Source organism: Suncus etruscus, chromosome 1 (assembly GCF_024139225.1).
Source record: "Suncus etruscus isolate mSunEtr1 chromosome 1, mSunEtr1.pri.cur, whole genome shotgun sequence".
NCBI classification, from domain to species: domain Eukaryota; kingdom Metazoa; phylum Chordata; class Mammalia; order Eulipotyphla; family Soricidae; genus Suncus; species Suncus etruscus.
In genome coordinates, this window is record NC_064848.1 from 22,967,072 (window position 1) to 22,993,964 (window position 26,893).

Genomic DNA, 26,893 nt, shown 5'->3' on the forward strand with positions numbered 1-26,893 from the left:
GTTCATGATGCATGCTCAAGCCTCCCTGAGCCCCATAGTATCACCATGCCACTGGAGTCATCTCACAAAGGTGTTAAAGCAAAGGTGTCAGAGTCAGGTAGACCTGGATTCAAAGCCTATCAGCTCAGCTACTTACTATCTTTGACTTACCTTTGACTTTTCTTTGACTTACACATCTTTGACTACCTTTTGCTTCTTGCCAAGTTCATGTGTAAGTTCCTAGAGAACAAAGACTATCTTGCTTATCTTTGTTGTTGTTTACTAAATAATATTTTATTTATTTATTGACGTTTTGGGAAGCTACAGTGGCTGTACTTGGGGGCTACTCCTGGCTCTGTCCTCAGAGGTCACTCTTGGAGGTATTAGTGGAATCATATGTTATGCTGGAGATCAAACCAGGGCTGACTTACCTATGTAAGGCAAGCATCTTAACCCCTGTGCTACCTCTCTGGCCCCTCTCTTATCTTTGAATCACTGGTGCCCAGCCTAACAGGTGGAAGATAATGATTATTGATTGGCATTAAAGATGATTAATAGGGTGCCAGGAATGTGGCCATGGATGTATTTTAGGGGTAGAGCAGGAGTAGTATGTGTGATGCCTGATTTTATTCCCAGAACTACCAAAAAAGTCTTAAAGATTAAGAATGAAGGACTTGTGATGCATTGAATGGATGAGTATTGAATTAATGATTGCAATGAGCAAGATTGAAAAGTCCAGTCACTATTATTACTGACATTTGAGCATCTGACTTCCTTATCCTCTCAGCTGAGAGGCAAGATGCAAAGATACCTTTAGTAAGAGGAAAGGCAGAGGAAGGAGAAGTGGTCAATATTTTGAGGTTATATGCAAAGCAAGAATGGTCTTAGTCATTAAAGGAATCTTGATCCAAACCTGGGCCCTTTGGTAACAGGAGAGGGCCTTGTTCTAGCCAAGAACTCACGGATATCCTTGGGCCTGCCCTTGTGATAGGAACTGAAAAGCACCTGAGCCAACTAAGGGGAGATAAAAAATGAGGAGAGAGGGGCCGGGCGGTGGCGCTGGAGGTAAGGTGCCTGCGCTAGCCTAGGACGGACCACGGTTCGATCCCCCGGCATCCCATATGGTCCCCCAAGAAGCCAGGAGCAACTTCTGAGCGCATAGCCAGGAGTAACCCCTGAGCATCACAGGGTGTGGCCCAAAAAAGAAAATAAAAAAAAAAATGAGGAGAGCAGATTCTAAATGCTGAGCTTTTGCTGCTTGAAGTAGAAATAGCACTTCCTCTGTCACCATGTTTGCTCTTGCCCTGACTTGGGATCTTTGAAGCCTTTCCCTACAAATGCTGGTTTCCATGGATTTGCTTGAATCACTCCATGCTACAGCTCCCTGGCTGCTTTCATACCTGGCAACTTCCTGAGACTGCTTCAAAGGTTCTTTTTCTCTGCTGACTGTTTCCAAACACATCTGAACTTACTAGCAGAGTTTGTGAATACAGATGTTCGGAGAAGTGCTCCATCTCATCTGCTGTCACATCTGCCACCCTCTGCCTGCTTCCTGGCACATCTGCTTGTGTGCCCAAGGCTGGCAGCCGGGATCCAGAGTCCTCAGGACCTCCAATAGGGATCCAGAGATCCCAGGTTCAGTCACTTTCAGGTGTCTGGTTGATTTTGTTGATCTAACAACAGAGAGGTGGGAAGGGAGGGGAGACAGGCAGGGGAGAGCCCCAAGGCATCACAGCCCCGCAGCAGAAGCTTGGCCTAAACTAGCAGCTGAAAACAAAGGGGTTGGTCAAAAAGGGTGGAAAAATGGAATTTAGGGAAGCTCGTAATCTCTCCTCCAAAACCAACCTGAATCTGTTGGAAAACAGGACAGTTTTATCACCATCCATAAAGACAGGTGGGATCTGGGGCCATAGAGGTACCCCTGGTAGATTTTTGTGCCCTTGAAGAATGAATAGAGACAATGCAATGCCACAGTCACACTAAGAAATGAGATCCCACAGTGTCTGTCCATTTTTGGCTGCAGAGAGTGGAAGGCATGCTGGGGACCTCTAACCCCACTCCATCTCCACAAATACAGTTAGCAAATCTTGGAAAATGGAAAGCCCATATGGAAAGCAGCATATTTTATAATACAGCAACCTTGAGACGGAAATTCATGGCCAGATCTCCTTCACGTTTCCATAACCTTGACAGGCAAGAGGTCTGTCCCCAAGAGAGGCAGTCACGATCCTGTGTTGGAGCTTAAGTGCTTGTGAGCTGAAACCATGTTCTCCCCCCCCCCCCATCTCAAGAGACACTCACTTACAGAACCTAGCACTGTTCTCCTTCCCAGAACCCAGCCCTGCTGCCTGCCTTCCCAGCCATGTTACCTCTGGGATAAATGGTGGTGATTTTTTTCAAGAGCACAATTAGACAAAATCAAATTCCAGTCTTCTAATGACTATTAAATGCATCACAAATCTCTTATTGATTCTATTTAGAGAAAGAAATAAGTCCTGGCTAAGGCTCCCTGCCAAGCAGACTGACCAACCAGTCCCCATGCCTGCACCCTCCCAGCTCTACTCCTCCCAGTGCTGCTCTAAATTCATGTGCAGAGTCCAGATTAAGATGGTCTCAGCAGGTAGGCATTTGCTTTGCACACAACCCAACCAGGTTTGATCCAGGCCATTCTATATGGTCCCCGAAACTCTGTCAGGAATGATTCCTGAGCTCAGAGTCAGGGATAAGCCCTGAGCTCTGCTGGGTGTGACCCCAAAACAAATAAAAACTTTTCTTAGTGTAGTGTAGCCAACACCTTTTCCTTGGCCTTCCAGGATCCGAACCACCCAAGGACAAGACCATCATCCTGGAGCAGCTCCGTAAGATCTCGCTACCTCTCTACAGCATCCTCTCTGCCCTCACCATCCTGGGAATGATCATGGCCAGTGCGTTCCTCTTCTTCAACATCAAGAACCGCAATCAAAAGTAAGGCCCTCACTCCTCCCCTTGGTTCCTGCATCTTGGGCTAAAGTGGCAGAGGAGGGAAGGGAGGTGGTGCTAGCCCCAGACACTAAAGGAGTTTTTCAGGGAGGGGTGAAGCAGGTTCTCTAAAAGTCTTCAGCTCAGCATGGGAAAGGGGAGATGTTTGGAGACATTTCCGAGCACAGAGTCACATGAAGTGGGAAATCAGGGATTGTGTGGGGAAATTAGATTAAATAAAATCAAAGAGCCCATGTTCTGAAGCCTTGGGGCTTTGCATGTGCTCATGGAGGTTCAGGAAAAGGAACAGAAGATGGAACTTCCAGATGTGTGGGCTGCCCACAGCCCTGGATAAGGTTTACTGAGTTTAGTGGACACTTGCACTGAAGCCTTTTTCACCCTTCTGTGAACTTCCAAGGTGAGAGCACAGCAGCTCAAGTCTCAGGGACACACTAAGATGATCAAGAGTTCCTGGATTTCTTCCTCCCTAGCTCTCCACTCTGCAAGAGGGACAGCTCAGTTTCTGAGTTACTTTCCTCCGGCAAAGGTGGTTGCCCCAAGAGGAAGTGATTACCAAACACCACTAAATTTCTTTCACAGAAAGCTCCTGCACCCTGCCTCTCCTTTCATGGGAGTGGCTGAGTCAGGCCAGTGGGGTCCAGTCTAAGGCCAACCAAGACTTCACTGTGGCTCTGTCCTTGTGCTCTGAAGCTACAGTGCAGGATCTCCCAACCTAGGAGAATGGGGTTTTGGTTTTCTGTCTTTGATTATGGAGCAAGAACTTGAGAGGCTTCAGATGTTTTCACTTGGGTTATGTTTTTGTTTTTTTTATTTGGGGGTGGGAGTGTGAGGAAATAACTGATGGCATTGAAGCTATTTTCTTAAAGACAAAAATAATTTTATTTACATGTTGTTTTATTTTATTTATCATCAACAATCATAAAGAGAAAAATGCGTGTGTGCCAAGGATCGAGCCTGGGGTTTCATATAATGCCAGACAAGTACTAATACTATCCCCAGTCTCGATTTGAACACCCATCTGCATCTACTGCCTCATAAAAATGAAGTCCTACTCCATGCAAACTTAGAGTGATGAACTGACTTCTGAGCATTTGGCACAAGGCCTGGGCACTCTTGTCAGCTCTCAATGTCCAATTCCCTTCCTGCCAGCTTCAGGAACTTATGCCATCCAGTGAGTGCCCCATCATAAGCCTAAAATTCTTTCCTTCTTTAGCCAGCTCTCCTGCCTTCCCCCGAGGGAAGTTACTAGTACTCTTTTCATGGACTGTAAACTTTATATTTTACATATTAAGAATCTGCAAAGGCCAGAGCAGATGGGATGCTTGCCTTGTATGTAATGTGGTCAACCCAGGTTTGACCCTTGGCACCCTATATGGCCCCTAAACCTGTAATGAGTGATCCCTAAGTAGTAAACTAAAGTAAGTTTCAATGTGGCTCAAAATAAAAAAAAAATTAATTAAAAATATGCAAAGAAATTGGAAATGCTAGAGTGCTTCTGAATCCCTCTCACTTCTAACTTCCTACATTCTACCCATTCATTAAGTATAACTTCTTCCAGGAAGCCCACCCAGCTCCTGGTCTCTCCCTTCCCCCAGTCTATGGTGGAATGAATGTAGAATGAATGGAATGAATATGTTCAGGCAGTTTAATCTTGCCAAAAGAACCTCAGGGACCCCATCTTAGTACAACTTCATGTGTCCTGAGCATGTGATTTGAGCTCCTGTTTCTCATGTGATGAAACTCAACCACATTAAGTGACTTCAGGCTGTGTCTAGAAAAGTGAGAGTGAATTCTACTAGGAGGCATAAAAATCAACTAGAAACTTCCTCTCCTGTGTCTTTTGGTGGAAGGAAGCAGCTCCTAGGAAGTGGCCCTATCTTTGGGACAAGGCCTTATCTTTGGGACAAGGCCTTATCTTCCTTTTCCATTCCCTCTTTGGCTTTGACAGCAGTGTTTCCCTTGAAAAACTTTTGTTGAAAGAATAATATGTTAACTATTGACCATTGTCTCCTCCTTCAGGCTGATAAAGATGTCAAGTCCATATATGAACAACCTCATCATCCTGGGAGGAATGCTCTCTTATGCTTCCATATTTCTCTTTGGCCTTGATGGTTCCTTTGTCTCCGAAAAGACTTTTGAGACACTTTGCACTGTAAGTTATTTCACCCATTCTCCTGGGAAACAGGAGATGGGATTTTCTTGGTGACTTTGACCATCCTAAAACAAATACACGCTCAGAGTTGCATGAACATTTGTGGATGGACCCTCAATAGCACCGTCAGCAGTTCACAAACCCACTCGGGTATGAGAATTTGGCTTTCAGACCACAATAGCTTGAATATTGCCTTTAAATAAAGATTGTGGATTAACAGGCCACACAAGAAATATATCCCACTGAGAATGCTTGAATTTCTTAGAAAATAGGGTAGGGAATAATTATCCCATAGGAAAAAATTAGGATCTGGGATCAAAGGCAGAGCCATTTAAGAAGAAATCAATCTTCCCTTCTCCCCAAAATCCTTATAGAGTATGTTGATAGCTGGATGAGTGAATAGGTAGGTGGACATATAAGTAGATTGATAGCTGGGTGGTGAATGGACCGATGGATAGATGGGCAGATGGATGGTAAATGTGTTAAATAATGAAAGGGTGAATAGGTGGGAAAGATAGATGAATGAGCAATGAGTGGATAGATGGATAGTTGGATGAATAAGTGCATAGGTGGGGGTGGATGGATGAATAGAAAAGATGGATACAAGGATGGATGGATAACTGAATCATAAAGAAAATATCAAAAGCATTGTTTTCTACTTAGGCAAGTCTTTTCATCTTTTTCCTTATTGTTGCCCTAAGGAGCTTTAAAAACCCTTTTCCCTAATTATTCCCTCATGAAATTTTAATGCCAAAGACATACTATATGTCTACTTAAGTACTTTATATGTACCCATAGTTTATAATTTAAAAAATAATTTTTTTCACATTCAAGAACCACTGTTTACCCCTCAGGGCATGAACTTCCCATATTGAGTATGTATATCTAGAAGGAAAGCCCAAATGGTATAATGTATTCATGATACTTAAGAAAAATTATCTTGAAGATTAATTAGCATGGTTTACAATTTTGATGCCTGTCATTGTTATTATTTTTAAGGATTTTCTTGTTAACAATGAGCAATAATGTGGAACTGATTTTCAGTTAAAAGTATCATAAGCTTGGGGCCAGAGCAATAATACATCATAAGGCTCGTCTTTTATTTTATTATTGATTACTTTATTTAAAAACCATGGTTACAAAATTGTTCATAATAGAGTTTTTTTCACAGATACAAATTTATTTATGATTGAGCTTCAGTCATAAAATGTACAACACCCTTCACCAGAATACATTTCCTGCCACCAGTGTCCCAGTTTCCCTCTGCCTGCCTACGGGGCAGATCTCTCTCTCTCTCTCTCTCTCTCTCTCTCTCTCTCTCTCTCTCTCTCTCACTTGCAATATGGTTTCTGAGGAGTATTATGCCTATTACTTTATCTCCTTTCAGCACCCAGTTAGTGTCCAGCATCATCATTTCCAACTATCATTGTCATAGTCATCCCTTCTCTGCCCTAACTGCACCTCCCCACTATTTATGGGAAGCTTCAGTAGGTTCTTCTTGCTTTGCATGACCAGAAGTGGGTTTGATCCCTATATTCTATATGGTACTCCAAAAAGCACTGCCAGGAGTAATCTATGAGTGCAGAGCTAGGAGTAAACTCTGAGCAACATTGGCTGTTCCCTTCCCTCAAATATCAAAGGCTTACATTTGTTTTTAATTTTTAATACCTTTATTTAAGCACCATGATTAAAAACATGTCTGTAATTTGGTTTCGGTCATAAAAAGTACACCCCCCTTCACCAATGCAATCGTCCTCCCCTGTCTATCTTTGAGACAAGCATTCTATTTCTATCACTCACTACTGTTGTCATGATAGTTGTTTGTGTAGTTATTTCTCTAACTGCACTCACCAGTCTTTGTGGTAAGCTTCATATTATGGGCTGGTCCTTCTAGCCCTCATCTTTATTGTCTTTAGGTATTATTACCATACTGTCTTTTATTTTTCTTAAATCCCACAGATGAGAGAGGCTATTCTGTGTGTGTGTCTTTCCCTCTGACTTACTTCACTCAGCATAATAGCTTTCATGTTTATCCATGTATAGGAGTATTTCATTACTTCATTTTTTTCTGACAGCTGCATTATATTCCATTGTATATATGTACCACAGTTTCTCTAGCCACTCATTTGTTGTTGGGCATCTGGGTTGTTTCCATATTCTGGCTATTGTAAATCATGCTGCAATGAATCTAGGTGTGCAGAAGGCATTTTTGTATTGTAGATTTGTGTTCCTAAGGTATATCCCTAGGAGTGGTAAGAAACTTGCCACAGGGGCTGGAGAGATAGCATGGAGGTTAGGCGTTTGCCTCTCATGCAGGTCATTGGTTCAAATCCTGGCATCCCATATGGTTCCCTGAGCCTGACAGGAGCAATTTCTGAGGGTAGAGCCAGGAGTAACCCCTGAGTGCTGCTGGGTGTGACCCCCCAAAAAAATTGCCACAAATAATGTGGGAATGCAGTTAGGTCAGAGAAGGGACCATTATTAGAATAGTTGGAAATGATTACTCTGGAGAAGAACTCAGTGCCAAAAGGAGATAAAGTGATATACATGATACCTCTTCAGTAGCAGTATTACAAACCATAGTGTCTAAAAGAAGAGAAGGAAAGAGAAAGAAGAAAAATATCTGTCACTGAAGCAGGAGGGGGCTGACAGGGGTACAGGGGAAGGAAACTGGGGGCATTGGTGATGGAAAATGTGCACTGGTGAAGAATGTTGTACATTGAAACTTAATCATTAACAACTTTAAAACTGTATCTCATGGTGATTCAATTAAATCATTTGTTTATTTTAAAAAAAGAAAAGATAAGAAAAGGAAGCACTCCCCTCATCTCCTATGCACTTGCCACCTGGAGCCCCTGCCCCTGTCTAAATTTTGAGTAGAGAGCCATGAGCCCTGAGGTTCATCATTCTACCCTCTCCTGCCCAGGAAGCTCCTCTGATCAGCATCCTGCCTGGCTCACAGGGCTAGAAGCTACAAAAGCTCAGGAGCTTGACCTGGATCCTACAAATGCTGGGAAAAGTGGGGGGCATTCAGGCAAAGGACCAAGAAAAGGGACTTCCCCCACACCAGCGTGGTAGTGTTGGGTTCTTTTATTTTTTAATGAAGTCTGGCATTCTATTCTGGGAGCCGAGCTCATTTGTGTGAGGAAAGGTTGTCCTGGGAAGCCCAGCACGGTGGTATGAATAAATCATAAAATGCTTTACAAACCCGCATGGGCTTGGAGCACGCGCTAGGGCTCCGGAAGGATGTGAGGGCCCCCTTGCAACACCCCTGAGAATTCCTGTGTTAGCAGCCAGGCTGTTGGGGAGGTTTTGCAAAGGAAGCCTGCCTTCCACTTGACTGGGGTGGAGGGAGGCAGAGACTAACCACTTGGTACTGAACTAGGTTAGCACCTAGGTGAGCTGGGGTTAAGATTGGGGTTACGAGGGGTCGGAGAGATAGCATGGAAATAAGGTGTTTGCCTTGCATGCAGAAGATCAGTGGTTCGAATCCTGGCATCCCGTATGGTCCCCTGAGCTTGCCAGGAATGATTTCTGAGCGTAGAGCCAGGAGTAATCCCTGAGCACTGCTGGATGTGACCCAAAAACAGAAAAAACAAAAACAAAAGATTAGGGTTATGGAATTTCCAGTGATCTAGAGAAGGGCACTAAAGCTTTTCACTTAGAGTCCAAATGCCCTTGTCCCCCTCCCACCCTATGCGAGCCCCTTGGGTTGTGTTCTGGGGACTGCAACATTAAGACTAAGACAACATGATTTTCTTGGTAATCTTAGGAGCCAGAGGTACCTCTACCTTTCCCCCTCCCCCCTCCCCCCCCCCTCGTCCACTGTGCTAGAGCTGAACAGGGAGGAAAGAGCAAAACCTTCTGCTGATCCTTCACCACGGCCTGTCCCATACCCCATTGGGGAGCCCTCATGATTGATCCTCAGCCCCATGATGCATGTGGGAGTGACAAAAAGGATCGGCATGGCTTAGTGTCATCTCTCTCCCAATCACAGTATTGTTGCCTGTGTCCCACTCTGTGTTTTGGGGAAATGTCACAGCATGAGGGACCAAGTGGGCCTCAGAGCTAGCTCCTGGATCTTAAGTTACCATTTAGTCCCTTCTGCTCCTGAATAAATCTTGCCCTTTCATTTAAGTCTGGACACTTAGCAAAGGGCTTTGATGGTGGAGTGTATGTGCATGCACTCACGCCATACACACACACACACACACACACACACACACACACACACACACACACACACACACACACACAGACTGATTGCTAGGAAAGCTGCACCTTTATCCATCCCCCACTTCCCCTGATCCTTTTGGAGTCTTTCACCCAGTTTCCTTCTCCTCTGCACCCTCCCCTCCCAGCTTTCTGCAAGTCTTACAAACAGCTCCAGCTACCACTTCCACAACCATCTCTCTGGACACTGTGTGGGTAGTGGAATCTCCATAGCAACATAGGCCCCTGTGGGCATGGAGCTGCCATTCTGGTCAGTGCTGGGCAGACCCACTCTACCTTTACCTGACCCAGGATTACCAGCCTTAGAAAGTGGGTGGGGAGGAGAAGAGGCACTTGTTTCCCAGGAGCAAAGTAGACAGAACCCCCTGCAGGAACTGTATTAAGACAAAACTCTTTAGTGAGGGTAAAAGCCCAGGTGGGCTCTTAGGAGCATTCTTGGGGTAGAGTTGGTGTACAACTCCATGGGAACCAACGCTATCTGCGCTAGTGGTCTAGTCTTAGAACCCGACAGAACCCCCACACACACACACACACAGCCCGCACTTCTAGGGAGGGAATGGAAACTGATCTCCATGGTAGGTTTTCAATCAGCTTCCTGGAACAATAAAAAACTCTTAGATCTCATTTTCCTTCTCTCTCTCTCTCTCTCTCTCTCTCTCTCTCTCTCTCTCTCTCTCTCTCTCTCTCTCTCTCTCTCTCTCTCTCTCTCTCTCTCTCTCTCTCCCCCCCCCCTCTCCCTCTCCCTCTCCCTCTCCCTCTCCCTCTCCCTCTCCCTCTCCACTGCTGGTGGGGATTTGGGGACCATATAGGGTGGCTGCGCTACTGTGTCTCCAACCCCATCATTTTCTTTCTTTTTTGTTTTTGTTTTGTTTTATTTTTTTGGTTTTGCTTTTTGAGCCACACCCTGCGATGCTCAGGGGTTACTCCTGGCTATGCGCTCAGAAATCACGTCTGGCTTGGGGGACCATATGAGACACCAGGGGATGTAACCAAGGTCCATCCTAGGACCTTGTGCAAGGCAAACGCCCTACAGCTGTGCTATCACTCCGGCTCCAATTTTCTTTCTTTTTTTTTTTTTAAAGTGCTGATTATTTTTATATGAAGAGATATGGACCAACAAAATATTTAGGGCTTTGCTAGACATTTATCCCAAACAGAATTTTTATTTATTCTTATTTTTGGGGGGTTTTGTTGGCTTTATGTTTGTTTACTTGTTTTTATTTGTGGTTTTTGGGCCGCACCTCATGACACTCAGAGGTTACTCCTGACTATGTGCTCAGAAATTGCTCCTGGCTTGGGGGACCATATGGAACGCTGGGGAATCGAACCATAGTACATCCTAGGCTAGCTTGTGCAAGGCAGACACCTTACCCCTTGCGCCACTGCTCCGGCCCCTATTCTTGTTTATAATTGAGATATAATTCATAAAAGTTACCCTGTTAAGGAAGGAGATTTGAGGAATTTTAGTGCATGCATCCATTCACTCTTTTTTTTTTTTTTTTTTAGTAGTACTGGGAGTTGAACCCATGACCTCACAAATGCAAGGCAAAAGCTCTACATCCTGGGTCTCATTTACTTTGATGCAAATCCCAAAGCTATCAGAGTGCCTGACACATACAAGAGTTGCCATTAGGTGGTTTTTGTCAAATTTCCAACTGTACTGCTTGCCAGCTATGTGACTTTAGGCCACTTATCAGGGCCAAACCTTTATTTAGTCCCCCTGTGAAATGGGGGATAGAAAAGATATATGTGTAATTTAAGTGATATAGTGTTTATGAAGCACTTAGCACCTGCTAAAGAGTAAGATTCCTGGTATTGGGAGGGAGGGGAAAATGGATGGAAGGAAGGAAGGAAGGAAGGAAGGAAGGAAGGAAGGAAGGAAGGAAGGAAGGAAGGAAGGAAGGAAGGAAGGAAGGAAGGAAGGAAGGAGGGAGGGAGGGAGGGAGGGAGGGAGGGGAGGGGAGGGAGGGAAGGAAGGAAGGAAGGAAGGGAGGGAGGGAGGGAGGGAGGGAGGAAAGGAGGGAGGGAGGGAGGGAGGGAGGGAGGGAGGAAGGGAGGAAGGAGAGAGGGAAGTGTGTTGGTGCAGTTTGTTTACCACTAAACAGCAAAATAGACTCTGCTATAGCAGAATAAATATGGCTGTAGAAGAGGCTAGAAAGCAGGTGGATGCTGGTCATTTGGGCATCTCCATGGCAACTTCCAGCCTCCATGGTCTTGCTTTGCTGTTACTGGGTTGGCACAGGATAGGCTGTCTGAGTTAAGTCAAGTGGATGGATCTTTGCCACCTTGAGCGTTTAAAAGACCTGGGCAGGTTGTGAGGGGGCGGAAACAGGAGGCAAATGAGGTGTCAGAGGCAGTGGGGACACAAGTCCCCAATCATCACACGCAGATAAAAGAAGCCAGGTCAGCCCAGGAAGGGGAGCTCCAGGAGTGAGGCTCAGATTGAGATATTCCAGCTGCGTGTGTGTGTGTGTGTGTGTGTGTGTGTGTGTGTGTGTGTGTGTGTGTGTGTGTGTGTAAATTTTCACAAGCTAAAATCAACTGTGAATCCCAGTTGAGATCAAGAAATAGACCTTTCCTGGGCCAGAGAAATGGTACAGGGGTTAAAGCACTTACCTTGCATGCATCATGGTCCCCCAGGTTTTTTAGGAGGGGACACACACCAAATCTCTTCAACCCTCGATTCTGAAAGGCAAATGTCAACAACCCCCACTTGACTTTCTGGTGGAACAGAGGGACCAATCATCCTATTCTGGGGGTGGGGGGGATTTTGTGTTTGAGATCAACAGACACATTACTGGAGTGAGGACCCAGAGTCAACACATGTGTTCAGTATCAGCAAAGCTAATTCCTATTTCTCCTCCTTTCAAATAAAGAATCCCCTGCTCCTATAAAGCTGATAGTCACATCATCCACACACACTCAAGACAGGACTTGGCAGCACCCTTTCAGGATTCCATGGGCTCCTTTCTTGTACCAGGATGTGGGTGTGTGTGGGGGGGGAGCTATTCTTGGTGGTGTCCTAGGCCCACTCTCTTCAATACACAGCATCATGCTCTCTGACCAAAGAGAATGGAAAGAAAACTCAGGCCAGGAGAAGGCACATGGCGGTGTGATGAGTGGAAGCGAATCGGGCACAAGCCCCAAAGGGTGTCTCTGAGGAACTCCAAGCAGTGAGGAGGCCAAGCTTCTGGGTGTTCCCAACTCCAGATCTTGAAAGGAAGCCTGTAGCATAAGCCTAATTGGTTTCACCCATATTCTGTGTCCACACCACACAGACCTGTCTTCCTTGACCCTTCCTGTAGTCTTCTCTGAGGGGGTACCATCAGCCTACTCTCTGGTTTTTAGGTAACAGAAAATTTACTTGGTGTTATAGTACTTTTTAACATTTTTTAAATTTGAGACTTCCTCATTTACACTAATTAAGGTGGGAATGAGATGGGTAGTGTGCCACACCCACCTGTGCTCAGGTCGGATCACTTCTGAACTCAGGGGGCCATATAAAATGCTAGGGGTTGACCATATGACTATATGCAAGGTAAGCTGTACTATGGCTTTGGCCCCTCCATTTGTATTGACATTGTGATCAGATAGTTGCATAATTATTTGCCACTCTATCCACCAATGTTTCTGTTTTGTTTTTTTTATTAATGTCTTGATTTAAACACCATGGTTACAAACATGTTTGTAGTTCGATTTCAGCCATATAAAGTACACCCCCTTCACCAGTGTAATATTTTCCCCGCACCAATGTTCCCCATCCACACCCACACCCACCGCCTGTCTTCGAGACAGTCTTTCTGTTTTTATCACTCACTATCATTGGTGTAGTTATTTCTCTAACTGCAATCACCAATCTTTGTGGTAAGCTTCATATCATGGGCTTTTTCAAACTTCATCTCTGTTGTCTCTAGGTATTATTACCATTCTGTCTTTTATTTTTCTTAAATCCCACAGATGAGAGAGACTATTCTCTGTGTCTCTACCTCTGACTCATTTCACTCAGCATAATAGCTTCCATGTTCATCTATGCATAGGAGAATTTTATTACTTCATTTTTCCTGACAGCTGCATAATACTCCATTGTGTGTATGCACCACAGTTTCTTTTTTTTTGTTTTGTTTTTTTTTTTGTTTTTGTTTTTGTTTTTGGGCCACACCCGGTGACGCTCAGGGGTTACTCCTGGCTATGTGCTCAGAAGTCTCTCCTGGCTTGGGGGACCATATGGGACCCGGGGGATTGAACCACGGTCTGTCCAAGGCTAGCGTAGGCAAGGCAGGCACCTTACCTCTAGCGCCACTGCCCGGCCCCGTTTCTTTAGCCACTTATCTGTTTTGGGGAATCTGGGTTGTTTTCTGATTCTGGCAATTGTAAATAGTGCTGCAATATATATAGATATGCAGAAGGCATTTTTGTATTGTGTTTTTGTGTTCCTAGGGTATATTCCAAAGAAAGGTATAGCTGGATCATATGGGAGCTCAATTTCCAGTTTTTTGGTTTTGTTTTTTTTTTTGGTTTTTTGGGCCACACCCGGTAACACTCAGGGGTTACTCCTGGCTATGCGCTCAGAAGTTGCTCCTGGCTTAGGGGACCATATGGGACACCGGGGGATCAAACCGCGGTCCGTCCAAGGCTAGCACTGGTAAGGCAAGCACCTTACCTTTAGCACCACCGCCCGGCCCCAATTTCCAGTTTTTTAAAGGACTATCCATGTTATTTACCAAAAAAAAAGCTGGATAAGATGATATTCCCACCAGCAATGGATGAGAGTTCCTTTCTCCCCACATCCAAGCCAGCAGTGGTTGTTCTTGTTCTTTGTGATGTGTGCCAGTCTCTGTGATGTGAGATGTTTTGATTTGTATCTCCCAGATGTTTAGTGATGTAGAACATTTTTTCATGTGCCTTATGGTCATTTGTGTTTCTTCTTTGAGGAAGTGTCTGTTCATTTCTTCTACTCATTTTTGATGGGGTTAGATATCTTTTTCTTGGTAAGTTCTGTCAGTATCTTGTATATCTTAGATGTTAGCCCTTATCTGGTGAATATTGGATGAATAGTTTCTCTCATTCTGTGGTGGCCTTTGTATCCTAGTCATTATTTCCTTTGAGTTGCAGAAGCTTTTCAGTTTAATGTAGTCCCATTTTATTTTATCTATGCATCTACTTGTTTGGGCAATGGTGATTCCTTATTCAAAATGCCTTTAGTGGCAATGTAATGGAGTGTTTACCTATGTGTTCTCCTATATACCTTATGGTTTTGGGTCTGATATCAAGGTCTTTAATCCATTTGTATTTGAACTTTGTGCATTGTGTTAGTTGGAGGTCCGAATTTGCTTTTTAGCATGTGACTGATCAGTTGTCCCCTCACCACTTGTTGAAGAAGTTTTTCTTGCTCCATTTTGCATTTCTTTTACCTTTATCAAAGATTAATTGATTGTATGTCTGGGGAACATTCTCTGAATACTCAAGTCTATTCCATTGATCTGAGGGTCTGTCTTTATTCCAATACCATGCTGCTCTAATGATTATTGCTTTGTAGTATAATTTAAAGTTGGGGAAAGTGATGCTTCCCATCTTCTTTATCCTGGGTGTTGCTTTAGCTATTCTTGGATATTTATTGTTCCAAATGAATTTCAGGAATTTTTGATCCACTTATTTGAATATTGTCATGGGTATCCTTAAAGAAATTGCATTAAATCTGTACAAATCTTTGGGGAGTATTGCCATGTTAATTATGTTGATCATCCCAATTCATGAACAGGGTATGTGTCTCTATTTCCTTGTGTCCTTTTTTATTTCTTGAAGTAGTGTCCAAGAAATAACACTGCTAAGTGTTAGGTGACTTTAGGTGACTCCAAGGTATTTGAGTTTCTGTGGCATTATTGTGAATGGGATTATTTTTTTAAGGTCCACTTCTTTTCTATCATTATTTGGTTATATGAAGGCCATTGATTTTTGAATGTTAATTTTGTAGCCTGCCACTTTAATATCAAAACTATTGTTTCTAGAAGCTTTTTGATAGTCTTTAGGGTTTTCTTTTTTTTGTTTGTTTTTGTTTTTGTTTTTTGGGCCACACCCTGTGACGCTCAGGGGTTACTCCTGGCTATGAGCTCAGAAGTTGCTCCTGGCTTCTTGGGGGACCATATGGGACGCCGGGGGAGCCGGGGGATCGAACCGCGGTCCGTCCTAGGCTAGCGCAGGCAAGGCAGGCACCTTACCCCTAGTGCCACCGCCCGGCCCCATCTTTAGGGTTTTCTAAGTATAGTAGCAAGTCATCTGCAAACAGTGAGAGCTTGACTTCCTCCTTTTTTACCTGGATTCCCTTGATATCTTTTTCTTGCCTAATTGCAATAGCAAGTACTTTCAGTACTATGTTAAATAGGAGTGGTGCGAGGGGGCAACCTTGCCTTGTACCATATTTTAGAGAAAAGACTTTTAGTTTGTCTTCATTAAGTATAATATTTGCCATGGGCTGTAGTAAATGGCCTTGAATATATTGAGAAAATTTCCTTCTATTCCCATCTAGTTGAGAGTTTTTATCATGCCTGTGTGTTGGACCACCAGTGTTTCTAAATCCCTGCACCACCATCTTATGGGCCCTTCCCCTTAGTTCTCACTTCTATGGATCATATCTCAAGGTTTGTTTCTAATTTCTGTCTTTATTTCTTCATATTACACTTATGAATGAGATGATATGGTATTTCTCTTTTACTTTCTGATATCCTTCATGTAGCATGACATCCTCCTGTTCCATCCAAGTTGTAGCCAGCTGTACCATCTCCTCTTTTCTCATAGCTGAATACTATTCCATTGGGTAGATATGCAATTCACTAGTGGCTGGACCCTTGGTTTCTTTCTATATCCTGACTATTGTAAACAGTGCTCCAGTGAAGAGGTGTGCATAGATGCCTTTTTAGAAGTCATGTTTTTATGTTCTAAGGGTCAATTCCCAGCAGTAGAAACACAGGTTGTATGAATGTTCTGTTCATAATGTTTTGAGATATCTCCAAACTGTTTTTGCAAGAGACTACAAGCAACCAGTGCAAGTTCCACCAGCAATGAATAAGAGTTCTTTTCCTCTTTCCCTACATCAATGCCAGTGCTTGCTATTTATGATCTTTGTCACATAGCCCATTCTCTCCAGTACAAGGTCAAATCGTATTGTTGTTTTGATTTGCATTTCTATTATAGTCAGTGATAATAATGCAATTTTATCAGCCTTTTGGCTCTTGTTTTCTTTTTTTTTTCTTTTTTTCTTTTTTTTGGCTCTTGTTTTCTTTGTTTCCTTTGAAGAAGTGTCTGAAGAGTTTATTTAGGACAAAATCTAAGAAGTAAAACAAGGAGGGGCCTCGTCAACAAATGGTCCTGAGGAAATAGGCTAGCTGCATGCAAAAATAACAAAGATAATAATAATAATTTAGAGCTCTGTGTCATACATATAAAGGCCAATTTAAAATAAGTTAAAGACCTTGATAGAAAACCTGCCACTATGAAAGACATCAAGAAAAACATAGGCAGGAATTCTAAGATCTGAGCTTCAGGGAAGCTGCACTGACAGAAAAATCAGAAAGAAAAAAAGATACTAACAAAGAGCTAAAAAGCTCTTTCACTGTAAAAGAAACAAGAAAAGGCACCCTGTTGATTGGAAGAAAATATTTGCAAACCACCCAAGTACATAAAGCACTCTCAAAGCTCAACAACCAGAAAATGAACAACCTCATCCAGAAATGGGAGAGGGGATGGAAAGACACTTGAGGATGTCCTTTTAGCATCTTCCTGCCCAGCATCCTTTCCTAGGCTTCTTCCCCCTTCTCTTGTGGGTCCACTTACTGCTGCTTCCATCTGCCAGAGCAGATTTATCTGATTGAATTTGAACTAACCAATCTCATATATGTTATCAAGATTTGACACATTGAACTCTACAAAACAGACAAGTGATCATCAAATGATCACTTCAAAGAAAACATGCATCAGAGCATATATTATAATAAGGCTAACAGCACTTAAGACTAATACTTCTATCTGAAGTAAGAGACCTTTATTAGAAGGTCAACATAATGATATTTCCCCTCACTTATCATCTTTTTAAAATATTCTTTTTGTGTTGATGGAAAAATAACTCAAAGACTTGGAGTTTATGCCTTGCATGTGTTCAGTCCCAAGTTCAGTCCCTAATACCTTGGCTCTAAACAGCAGTGCCTGAGCACTTAACCTATAGGTGGGGGTTATCAGCCCAGTAACACAAGAGGCCTCAGGGTCCTAAGCACTACAAAGGGAAGAGCAAACAGTTCATATTTAAAATTATGTTCTTAGAATTGCCCTCTCAAGCCCATGTTCTCCTTTGAATCTCGCTTACTTGTCTCTATGTCTCTTTGTTTGCTGATAATCATTTCTTTCTCCCCTCACATCTTACTAAGTAAGTTGCATTAAATAAAAACTGTCTTGCTTCACTAAAAAATATAAATAATAAAATAAAGTTGTGTTCCTGCTATGAGAATGTGGTAAATAAAAATGTCTGGATGCCGTTGACCATAACAGTTGTGTTGTGCATTAATTTTAAAAAGTGTCCTACTGGGGCTGAAGATGTATCTCAATGAACAGCACATGCCTTCCTCCCATGTGTGAGATTCTGGATTCAATCTCTCAGCAGTGAAAAAATAAGAAAAAGGAAAGTTGCAGTCACTAGAAAATGTCTGATATCTGTCAGGTACTCTCTTTTTTCTTTTTCCTGCTGACCCTGGCTTCTGGGCTGAATGAATCTGATCTGGAATCTTTTTAAGATGGTGACAGGTACATGCAGAGGGAGGGAAGGGGAGAGAGAGAGAGAGAGAGAGAGAGAGAGAGAGAGAGAGAGAGAGAGAGAGAGAGAGAGAGAGAGAGAAGAGAGAGAGAGAGCTTAACCCCTATGGGCACAGCATTGCATACACTATTGCATAGAACACCGTGTCCCAGCTCAAGTTAAGGAAATATTTAACCACTTTGAGCATCAGATTCAATATCTAGAGAATTTTTCTCTCATTCAACTTGTAATACACACACAAAAATAATCTCCTAGTTTTTTTATTGTTGATTTGTTTGTTTTTATTTTTGTTGCTGCTATTGTTTGGTCAAATACAGGCCCAGTGCATACAAGACATTCTACACTTGAGCTACATCTCTGGACCAAATTTTTGGTTTTTGTCATTTTATGCTTAGTCTCTGACCTCTAATAGTGAGCAAATATGAATACTGAGCAAGACGATCAGTGAGGTTCCGTGTGACTCTGCCATCAGAGGGCGGGATGGTCTTTTTGCTCCTTGAATGAGCTCTACTCTCTATTCCCACCCTCTCGGTTCTATTGGCTCGCTGGCACCTAGTATTGTAATGTGGAGAATAATGTAGTCATCCTACGCCTCGCTGAGGACTGTGATTCATTCTTGCCTCTCTGATTTCTCCTGATGTCTAAAATGAAATTTTACAAAGAAGGAAGTGCAGTTTCTGTGAGCATGCGTGCGCCTTGCACATCTGTATTTCCATGACACCATTATCCCTCAGGAGGAGGGCATCGACTTGCTGTCTACTGAGCCAGTGGCAAGCTTGGGAAATAAAATGCAAAGAGGAAAGTGTTCTGTTTCTGAAAATCTAGAGCCAGTCTTCTAAAAGAAAGAGGGAACCGTGGGAAGGGGCTCACCTAGAACTCTCTGCAGATGCCCACTGCAACCTCAGGAGACCCTGCTGTGTTGTTGGCTTTCCCTGGTCCCCAGAGTCCCACCTATGCACTGAAACCTGCAGCCACACCCACCTTCCCACTGGACTATGATGAGGCAGGGGGAGCTGTTGGAGAGTAGAACTGAGGACAAAGGAAGACCAAGCCTAGACAGAGTCCTGGAGGCAGAACCTAGTATGCTGGACTAGGACTGGTATGGGAGGTGGGACACAGCTTGGGTCCTGCATCAGCTGAGGCAGAGGTGTAACACAGTACTGTGCATTGAGGGAGGGAGGCAATAACATCCAAGAGAGTTCAAAAAGCAGGGTCAGGAGGCAGCCTCCAGATTCTTAACCCTCAGCAGGTTTAGTCCTTCCCATTGGCTTCCAGTCTTGACCAGGGAACAGGTGGAAGTCAGACAGGCAATTCCAAGCCTTGGGTTGTAGAATAAAATTATAAAATAAAGTCCATGAGTTGGGTGAGGCCACTCCAGGTACTGTGTTTCTAACCTTTCAGGCTCTGATAAAGCAGGGTAGTAGTGGAGGAGAAATAATACAGAGCAGTCAGAAAAGATATTCACTGGAGTCAGCTCACTTTATTTTCTCATGGCCTTTCTCTGCCATATGCAGCCTCTAAGCTATGTCTTTTCTCTCCTGAGCTCTCTCTTTGCCCTGTGCTCCTAAGCCATGTCTTTCTTCCTTGTACTGCCTATCTCATGTATCCTCTTTCTCTCCCCCAAAACCAGCACTTTTTCTTTTTTATTATCCAGAATCCCACCCACCAGGGTAGGGGGAAGGCCCTGTAATCCAGGTGTAGTTTTACATACCAAAAGAAGTGGTTAGGGAAATAAGAAGTTGGGGGAACCTAGGCTTTTTACCTAGGTCCACTTTACATTAGGTCCCCATGTAGCTGCAATAGCCAGGCTAGCAGCCCCATAGAACCCCTCTTCCCCACACCAGAGCAGTGGGTGGACACCCTCTTTGCTTTCCCCCCTGACTCAGCTGACCCTCCAATGGCTGGATGCAGCTGCCAGTCAAGGCCCCCTCAGTCCTGTCCTGCTTACCTCAAAAAGTTGGTCTGTTTAGCACTGGCTAGGGTTCCTTAGACTCTGTTCCCCCATCCACCACCCAGACCTGGTCCTATAGATGAGTTTCCCCAGAGCACATGGTCCTCAGAGGAGGGTTCTGTTCAGGAAGGACGAAAAGGAGCAGAAGTCAGTGAGACTGTCATCTGTCAGGGTCCTTCAGTGGCCCTGGTGGACCCTCAGGACCTCCCTAAAGGGGGCTGGCCAGGGGCAGGATTTGAGGCAGTCATCTCCTGCAGGACCCTGACTTCATCAGGCAGGTATAAGAATTACCTGTTGAAATAGCTAAGATGGAAGGGCATGAGGAGAATGATGTGGGGGTGCCTGCCTCCCAGTCCATGTGGGGACCTGGTCTTAAAGAACCTGTTTAACTACCAGAAGACATTGATGCCTATTTTCTCACACCTCCAGGTCAGGACCTGGATCCTCACTGTGGGCTACACAACTGCCTTTGGGGCCATGTTCGCCAAGACCTGGAGGGTTCATGCCATCTTCAAGAATGTGAAGATGAAGAAGAAGGTATGCACACCTCTCTCGGGGACCACCAGTGTTTGCTCAGCATCGCGGTAGAAAAAGCTTTACACTGGGCACTTGTTGTATAGCAGGCACTGGGGCTATTTGTGGGGTATTTAAACTAAACTCACCTCCTGGCCTCTCAGCCTACTGGGGAAACTAGACAGGTAACTGAGTGATCATGATAGTCCATGAGAAGGGCTGTTGAGGGCAGATGGGGATATCAGTCTATGAGGCACTCTGGGGGACTTCACATAGGAGGTGGTGCCTACACTAGGCTCCGGAGGTGAATGAGGGTTGGGCAGGCAGAATCTGGGCAGTGCAGAGCCCTGTGGAGGTGAGGTAGCTGCATGATCAGAGCACAGGAAGGAAAAGCTGTGTGCACACTTCTGAAAGCTGTTCAGTCTGGCACACACTTGGTATTTAGACAAGAGGGTGAATGGGTAAAAGAGGAGGCTGCATAGGAAGACAGAAGCTCCTTTAAGAAACCTGGACTTTATTATATGGGCAGTGGGAAGTCCTCCAAGAACCTGGACAAGTCTAATCAGGTGCTTTAGCCCAACTATATAGGTGTTTAATATAGCAGCACCAGAGAGTACAGAGGGTAGGACATTCACCATGCATAGCCGAGCTGGGTTCAATCCCCAGCTCTGGGTCTCCAAATCCCACCAGAAATGATCCCTCAGCACAGAGCCTGGAGTAAACCCTAAGCAAACCTCAGTGTGGCCAAAAGTAAAACACAATTAAAAAAAAAAAAAGCCCTGTAACTTAAATATCTGCTGACGGTAAATGATAAATAAGTGCATCTTAAAGCAAGGTTTTAAGGTTTTTCCAAGACCTCCATCTGAAAGATAACCTCTGGGTAGGTGCAGGTCTTGAATATATGGAAGCCGGTGGGATCCCCAACACATTGTGGTCTCCAGAATCATCATCACTTGAGTGGCACCACATCGTTGGGCCCTAGCATTGAATTGTCAGCCCAGTTGGCCAAGGATCACCAAAAGAAATCCTTTACCCCTTGGGTACTGCTTAGGATGCCCGAACCTTTCCTGTCTTCCCCTCCCAAATCCAACAGCTAACAACAACTACTTAGCCAGCTCTTACATGGTCCATGTTCATGGTCTCTATGGGTTCATCAGTCAAGTCCCTGAATACAAAGCAAATGTATGGGGCTAGATCTATCCTGCTGATACTCTGGGAGTATCAGGAAACTCCTGGACATGGCCCCTAAGCTTTTCCAACTACTCTCTCTGTCTCCCAGCACCTCCTCTTCTATGGAGCCATGTTTCCACTGCATGCCTTTGCTATTATTCATGCCCATCTTGTCTATCTCTGCCATCTCTCTGCCATCTCTACCTCCATGGTCTTTGGAAGCCACCCCAGGAAGTATCAATGTGTGGCCTTCAGTGCCCAGCAACAGGTACTGGAGGACTCAGAGCAAGATCCACACCCAGGAACACAGGCTTATCCAGTACTTGTCTTTATCAGACATTTGAGGGGCACTAAGATTAGAGTATAAACACTATGTATAAGAGACTTCTGTACTCTTGAGGCCAATCCAGTAGTACAGTGGGTAGGACACTTGCCTTGCATGTGACTTAACCAGGTTCAATTCCAGGCATCACATTTATCCCCCTAAACTCCACCGAGAGTGATTCTTTTTTTTTTTTTTTTTTTTTTTTTTGGTTTTTGGGCCACACCCGTTTGACGCTCAGGGGTTACTCCTGGCTATGTGCTCAGAAATCGCCCCTGGCTTGGGGGAACCATATGGGACGCCGGGGGATCGAACCGCTGTCCGTTCCTTGGCTAGCGCTTGTAAGGCAGGCACCTTACCTCCAGCGCCACCGCCCGGCCCCGAGAGTGATTCTTTAGTGCAGAGACAGGAGAAATTCCTGAGCCCTGCCAGGTCTGGCCCAAAAGCAAATAAATAAAAAAAAAAAAAAGACATCTGCAGTCCTGGGTGCCTTGCAGCATTATTCACAATAACCAAAATCTAGAATCATCCCAACTGGCCAAGAACTGATGACAGGGTAAAGAAACCATGGTACATCTACACAATGAAATACTTTTCAACTGTAAATATATATATATAATATTTATAAAATCATAAAATTCACTGCTATGTGAATAGATCTAGAGAGTATCATGTTGAGTGAAGTTAGAGAGACAGACACAGCATGATCTCTCACATGCAGACTATAATGAAACATAAGAGGGGAATAATAAAATGGCCAAAGGTTGCAAAAACCAAGAAATGGGCTTCAGAAGGAAGCTTACCAGAGGGGAGGAAAGGGGTTGGGGGACAGGACAAGGAACAGACACTGCGACAATGGTGCAGAGAAATGGCCACCCTGATGGATGAATGGAGCTGAAATGTTTTAAATGAAACCTATCATTTAACAGTAGTGACACCACACTGCTTAAAATTAAAAAATAAAAATAAATTTTGGAGGAGTTTGGGGCCACATTTAGTGATGCTGGCTCTTCACTCAGGAATTATTCTTGGTGGTGTTTGGGATACCATATGGATGCTGGGTTTTGAGACTGGGTCAACTGAATGCAGGGCAAGTTTTTTACCCACTATATTATCTCCTCAACCCTAAAATACTATTTTAATGCACCTATCATAGAGGTAGGTTTGGAATGGAAAGAAAACTGGGGGCACTGGTAAAAGGAATTTGACACTGGTGGAAGGATGCTGTTCGAATATTGTATGCCTTGAACTCAGTCATGAATTATTTCGTTAATCACAGTACCTTACTAAAAAAATTGTTTAAGTAAGTTCCACTAAAGGCAGACCACAAGAAGTTCACAGATTTGTCTGGGAGGCAGGTTCAGCTAAATCATCCCAGATGCACAGAGCGAAGTGACTTATGTCATAGCAGCAATTCACCCTGGCCTTGGGACAGGAACAAGGACAGGGAGAGGTAGGTGTGTCCAGGAATGAACAGAGAAGGAAGCCTGCAGCCAGATGGAGTCCCGTGGGAGTCAGAGCCTGCTTTCTTGAGCTGCAGTCAGTGATCTTGACTTTGTTCAGTCTCAATGCTACTTCCTCATGGACACTTGCTGGAAGCTCCTCCATTCAGTTACTCCCTACACCTTCCATAGAGTCTTAGAATGGCTGGGCTTGAGGCCCCATGAAGAGACTAGCTGGTCTTCATACCATATGCCAGCAGGAATGTAGATACTACATGTAACTTAACAGAGCACACCCAAGGGTCTTTGAGGAGAGATTGCTCAAGCTCTGTCTAAGTACCAGGGAGGAGGATGCCTATAGAAGGGTGAGGCAGTGAGGCTGGAGAGATACTACAATGGGGAAGGTACCTGCCTTGCAAGCAACCAACCTAGGTTTGATCCCCAGAACCTTATATGCTAGTAGTGATCCCTGAGTACAGAACCAGAATAAGCTCTGAGAACTGCAGGATATGAACTAAAATGGGAAAAAAATATAACTCTGAAGCAAGAATCTTTGGGTGGAAGCAATAGTACAACAAGTAGGGCACTTGTCTTCAACCGACCAAGTTCAATCCCTGGTATCCCAGATGGTTCCAAATCTGCCATGAGTGATTTCTGGGTTTAAAGCAAGGAGTAGCAGGCCAAACAAATTTACCCCCAAAGAGGAAAAAGAAATGTGTGAGAGAACTTTCTAGGATATTTGTTCCAGGAAGGACTTCACAGCCCTGATGATCGGAAAGGTGAGAGCCCCTTCTGTTCCTCCTGTTTCTAAGCTTTCCTTCACCTTCTTTCTTGTGCTCCAACTTCTCCAGGCTGTCCAAGAGATGCCTACAATGCCTCAGTTTCTTTTTCTATCTATTTTTTTCCAAACTATTCTTTCCTTTAGTCTTTATGTCCATTCGTCTTGCTCTGTCCCATTGGTTTTCATTTGGCGACAAGGGACAGAAAGCACACAGTGGGCAAAATGCTGGTTAGTTTGGGTACTGATGGCATTTGTCCCTAGCTGGTACCCATAAAAAGGGCAGAAAATGGAATGAGAATTCAATGATAATAAAAATATCTTGGCCTGCTAAGAGAGACGGACGTACTAGCTCTTCTTTTTATATTCTCTCATCTTAGTTCAGCCTATCTGACTTTTTTTATTTGGGGGCGGGGGGGGTGGCAGTAATTTTGGAACACATCCAAGCTATGTTCAAGATTTACTCCTGGCTATGTTCTCAGGAACCACTCATGATAGTCTTTAGGGGACCATTTTTGTTGCCAAGGATCAAATGGGGGGCAGCCAGGTGCAAGACAAGTGCTTTATACACACCTTAACTCCTAGTCAGTCAGACTTAACTGTGTCCTGCATGCCAGAACCCCTGGAGGTACTGTGGATACACAAATAAATTAAACATACCCCCTACTCTCACTACTCCCTAGTTGATTGTGGAAAGTACAGTGACTAATAATGCCATGAGTGCATGAGGATGAAAGGGAGAGAGTTTGGTTCTGCAGTATCACATGGCCAAAGTCTTCAGTCCTCACAAGCCCCTGCTTCTTCATCCATAAAATGGGAATGGTAAGCGTATCTGTCTTGCTGTGAGAGGATGCAGGTAGAACAGGGAACACAGACTCAGCATTCAGTAAATTTTACCTATTCTTCTCCTTGTTATGACAATGATTCCCTCTGATAGCAGGTGCTCTGGAATCGGAGAATCTGCTGCAGAGGTGAGCAAAGGCTTCATGGAGGAGGTAAGAATGGATCAAGCTCTTTAAGAATCATTAGGAGTTGGCCAGATGAGGAAAAAAACAAGGTGTTCAGATGGACATGCCATTACTGAAAAAGGGCAGAAAGTTCAGTGGCAATAAGATCACTGTTGTGCCAGAGAGAGACAATACATTATCAATATCAGGGTACATGTGTGTTTGGAGTGTGGTTGGATCAAGTTCATGAATGGCACCAAAGGCCAAGCAAAAGAACCTGGCTGGAATTGCCTTTGACTCTTTGCTCTACAGATCATCAAGGACCAGAAGCTGCTCGTTATCGTTGGGGGCATGTTGCTGATCGACTTGTGCATCCTCATCTGCTGGCAGGCAGTGGACCCCCTGAGAAGGACAGTGGAGAGGTACAGCATGGAGGTAAGAGGGCTGTGTTCCAAACATTCGGCCGCGCCAGGCAAGCTTCTTTTTCTTTTTTAAGAAAATGTTATTATAACATTGTGATTTACCAAGTTGTTCAAAATTCTACCATTAAATGTCCAAACACTAATCCACCACCAGTGTTACCTTTCCTTCATCAGTGTCCCCAATTTCCCACCCCCACCTTAGCATGCCCCTTCTAGACACAATTTTTTGTTGTTGTTTTTTGTGCCACACTCAATGATACACAGGTGTTCTTCCTGGCTCTGCACTCAGGAATTACTCCTGGCAGTGCTTGAGTGTACCAAATGGGATATCAGAGATCAAGCCCAGGTCTACCCTCTATTCTATCACTCTAGCCAAAGGCATAAACAAATTTACTTCATATTGTTTGTTACAACACAAAGGTAAGTGGAATTATCAAAACTTAGATCAATAAGAGTCAATTTGTAGTAAGTGTTATATCCCTCCATGATATATTTTTTTTGGTTTTTGGGTCACACCTGGCATCGCTCAGGGGTTACTTCTGGCTCTATGCTCAGAAGTCGCTCCTGGCAGGCACGGGGGACCATATGAGATGTCAGGATTCGAACTACCGTCCTCTGCATGCAAGGCAAACGCACTATCTCCATGCTATCTCTCCGGCCCCTCCATGATGTTCTTAAAGTCAGTGTCTAAGGATTTAATGGGCTGTGGTTGGTGCTAGTTAAGCCTCTGTGTTTATTGGTTAGGCTCACTGAGCTTGGTGGTCTGGTGGTCTTGTGGTCTTGGTGGTCTTCTATGCATTCTTATCATTAGATTTGCTATAATTCTACTGGGCTGATACTGCTATGAAATTTAGAGGTATATTGCATGATCTTGGAGCTATAAATCTGGAACAATTTGGTGAATTGGCAGTTTGATAAGGTCCCATTGTGTAATAGGACCACTTCTGTGTTGTTTGTGGTTGAGGGTGATGTGATTTCAGGCTGAGAAGGGTATCTGCCCACCCCATTCTAAGTAGGCTTCAGAGTTGTCACCCCAGACCAGATTACTGGGAAGAATTGGCAGCATCATGTTCTTTTGGAATTTAAGTGTGTAGCTGGGCTTTTTTTCTGCTGGGAAGATGGTGGGTGTAATGGGGACTGCTTGTACATGTTTCTTGACACAGCAAGTAGTTTCTAGGACCCATCTCAGCCCTGCACCTCCCACCTCC

The 26,893-nt window shown here is 44.1% G+C and overlaps 1 protein-coding gene across 1 annotated transcript in view; it reads left to right on the forward strand.

Annotated features, from left to right (window-relative positions):
* Positions 1–26,893, forward strand: part of GABBR2 (gamma-aminobutyric acid type B receptor subunit 2) — a 371,159-nt gene that overhangs the window by 272,519 nt on the left and 71,747 nt on the right. The window contains exons 10-13 of the mRNA XM_049784138.1: positions 2,793–2,943; positions 4,978–5,110; positions 20,521–20,628; positions 25,576–25,698. Coding sequence (XP_049640095.1) covers positions 2,793–2,943; positions 4,978–5,110; positions 20,521–20,628; positions 25,576–25,698 — 515 coding nt within the window. The remainder of the gene's footprint in view (positions 1–2,792; positions 2,944–4,977; positions 5,111–20,520; positions 20,629–25,575; positions 25,699–26,893) is intronic.